At 48.5% G+C, this 1,275-nt stretch overlaps 1 protein-coding gene across 1 annotated transcript in view; it reads right to left on the bottom strand.

The window, feature by feature from the left end:
- Positions 1–1,275, bottom strand: part of EMH_0029600 (TBC domain-containing protein, putative) — a gene marked incomplete at both ends in the record, with an annotated part of 6,187 nt that overhangs the window by 984 nt on the left and 3,928 nt on the right. The window contains 3 exons of the mRNA XM_013494321.1: positions 234–296; positions 648–717; positions 1,095–1,206. Of these exons, the coding sequence (XP_013349775.1) occupies positions 234–296; positions 648–717; positions 1,095–1,206 (245 nt within the window). The remainder of the gene's footprint in view (positions 1–233; positions 297–647; positions 718–1,094; positions 1,207–1,275) is intronic.

Raw genomic sequence — 1,275 nt, 5'->3', positions numbered from 1 at the left:
GCAGGAACGGCAGCAACCGCCGGCGTCGCGAATCTTGTAAAGGCCCCTGCTGCTGCTGCTGCTGCTGCTGTCAGGTGTATGCTACCTCATAGCATTTGTTCTGGCTCGTGTGGCGAACCCAACCAACCCCAGAAACGTTATTATATTCTATATTATTATTATTATTAATATTAATATTTTGTATCTATAAGCTAAGAGAAAGCGTCAGCATGCAGGGTTTGGTGTATGCATACCAGCAGAGCCAGCTTGGCCTTGAGTGACCCCATCACCTGCTCCAGGGATTGCATCTTCGCTAGCTGAGACTCAAAATAAAAAACAACGCCAAGAGCAACGCGAAACAAAATCTTTGGGCCCTCTAGCATTAAACAATCCCAAATACGAAGCACTGTTGGTTGCTGTATATACACACACAATACACACAACAACACAAACCCTAAACCCTACCACACACTAAACCCCAAACCCTAAACCCTAAACCCTAGAAACCGAGAGAGCGGAAACACCCTATCGCGCACCGCTACATTGGTGTCACTTGTTCGTGTTCTTGTTTGTTTCTTCTGCGGTATAACTTGAAAGAAACATCCTAAACCCTAAACCCTAAACCCTAAACCCTAAACCCTAAACCCTCGAGTAACAACAATACTCACCGGACACGAAGTCGCAAATAGACACAAAAACCACTCCGCCGCCACCCACTCCACCTCTACGCCCGTCTTCCTTAGATTTCAACAGCAGAAGAAACAAACAAAAACGCAGAAAAGTAAAAACACAAACAAAAAAAAAACAAACACGAAAAAACACAAATAAGTAGCAACGCCAGCACTTCAACTGCTGGTGATCAGCGATAGCAGCAAGAAGAACAGCGGCTGCTGCAGCAGTTGCAAGAGCAACAGCAGCAGATCCGGCAGCGCCAACCGAGCCACAACACTAGCATCAGCAGCAGCAGGGCAGCACCAGCAACAGAATAGCAGCACAGCAGCAACAGCGACACAACGAGAAGCAGCAGCAGAGCAGCAGCAGCGCAGCAGCAGCGCAGCAGCAGCGCAGCAGCAGAGCAGCAGCAGCGCAGCAGCAGAGCAGCAGCAGCTGCGTACTTGAGGACTTGAAAGACCCGCGGGGACTTCTGTCTGATGAGGAGCTCCAGCACTTTTAGGTCTCTCCGCAGATCTGCCATTCCATTGGAGTAATAACGCCCAATCTGAAGTCCTGGAAAAACAAAATAAATGCAACGACAGAAAATCCAGGTGTACATACACCCCAGTCCACTGTGCATAC

This window comes from Eimeria mitis, genomic scaffold (assembly GCF_000499745.2).
Source record: "Eimeria mitis Houghton genomic scaffold, Emh_scaff1107, whole genome shotgun sequence".
Taxonomy (NCBI): domain Eukaryota; phylum Apicomplexa; class Conoidasida; order Eucoccidiorida; family Eimeriidae; genus Eimeria; species Eimeria mitis.
The sequence above is the reverse complement of the archived record's forward strand: the minus strand, read 5'-3'. Positions and strand labels throughout refer to the sequence as shown.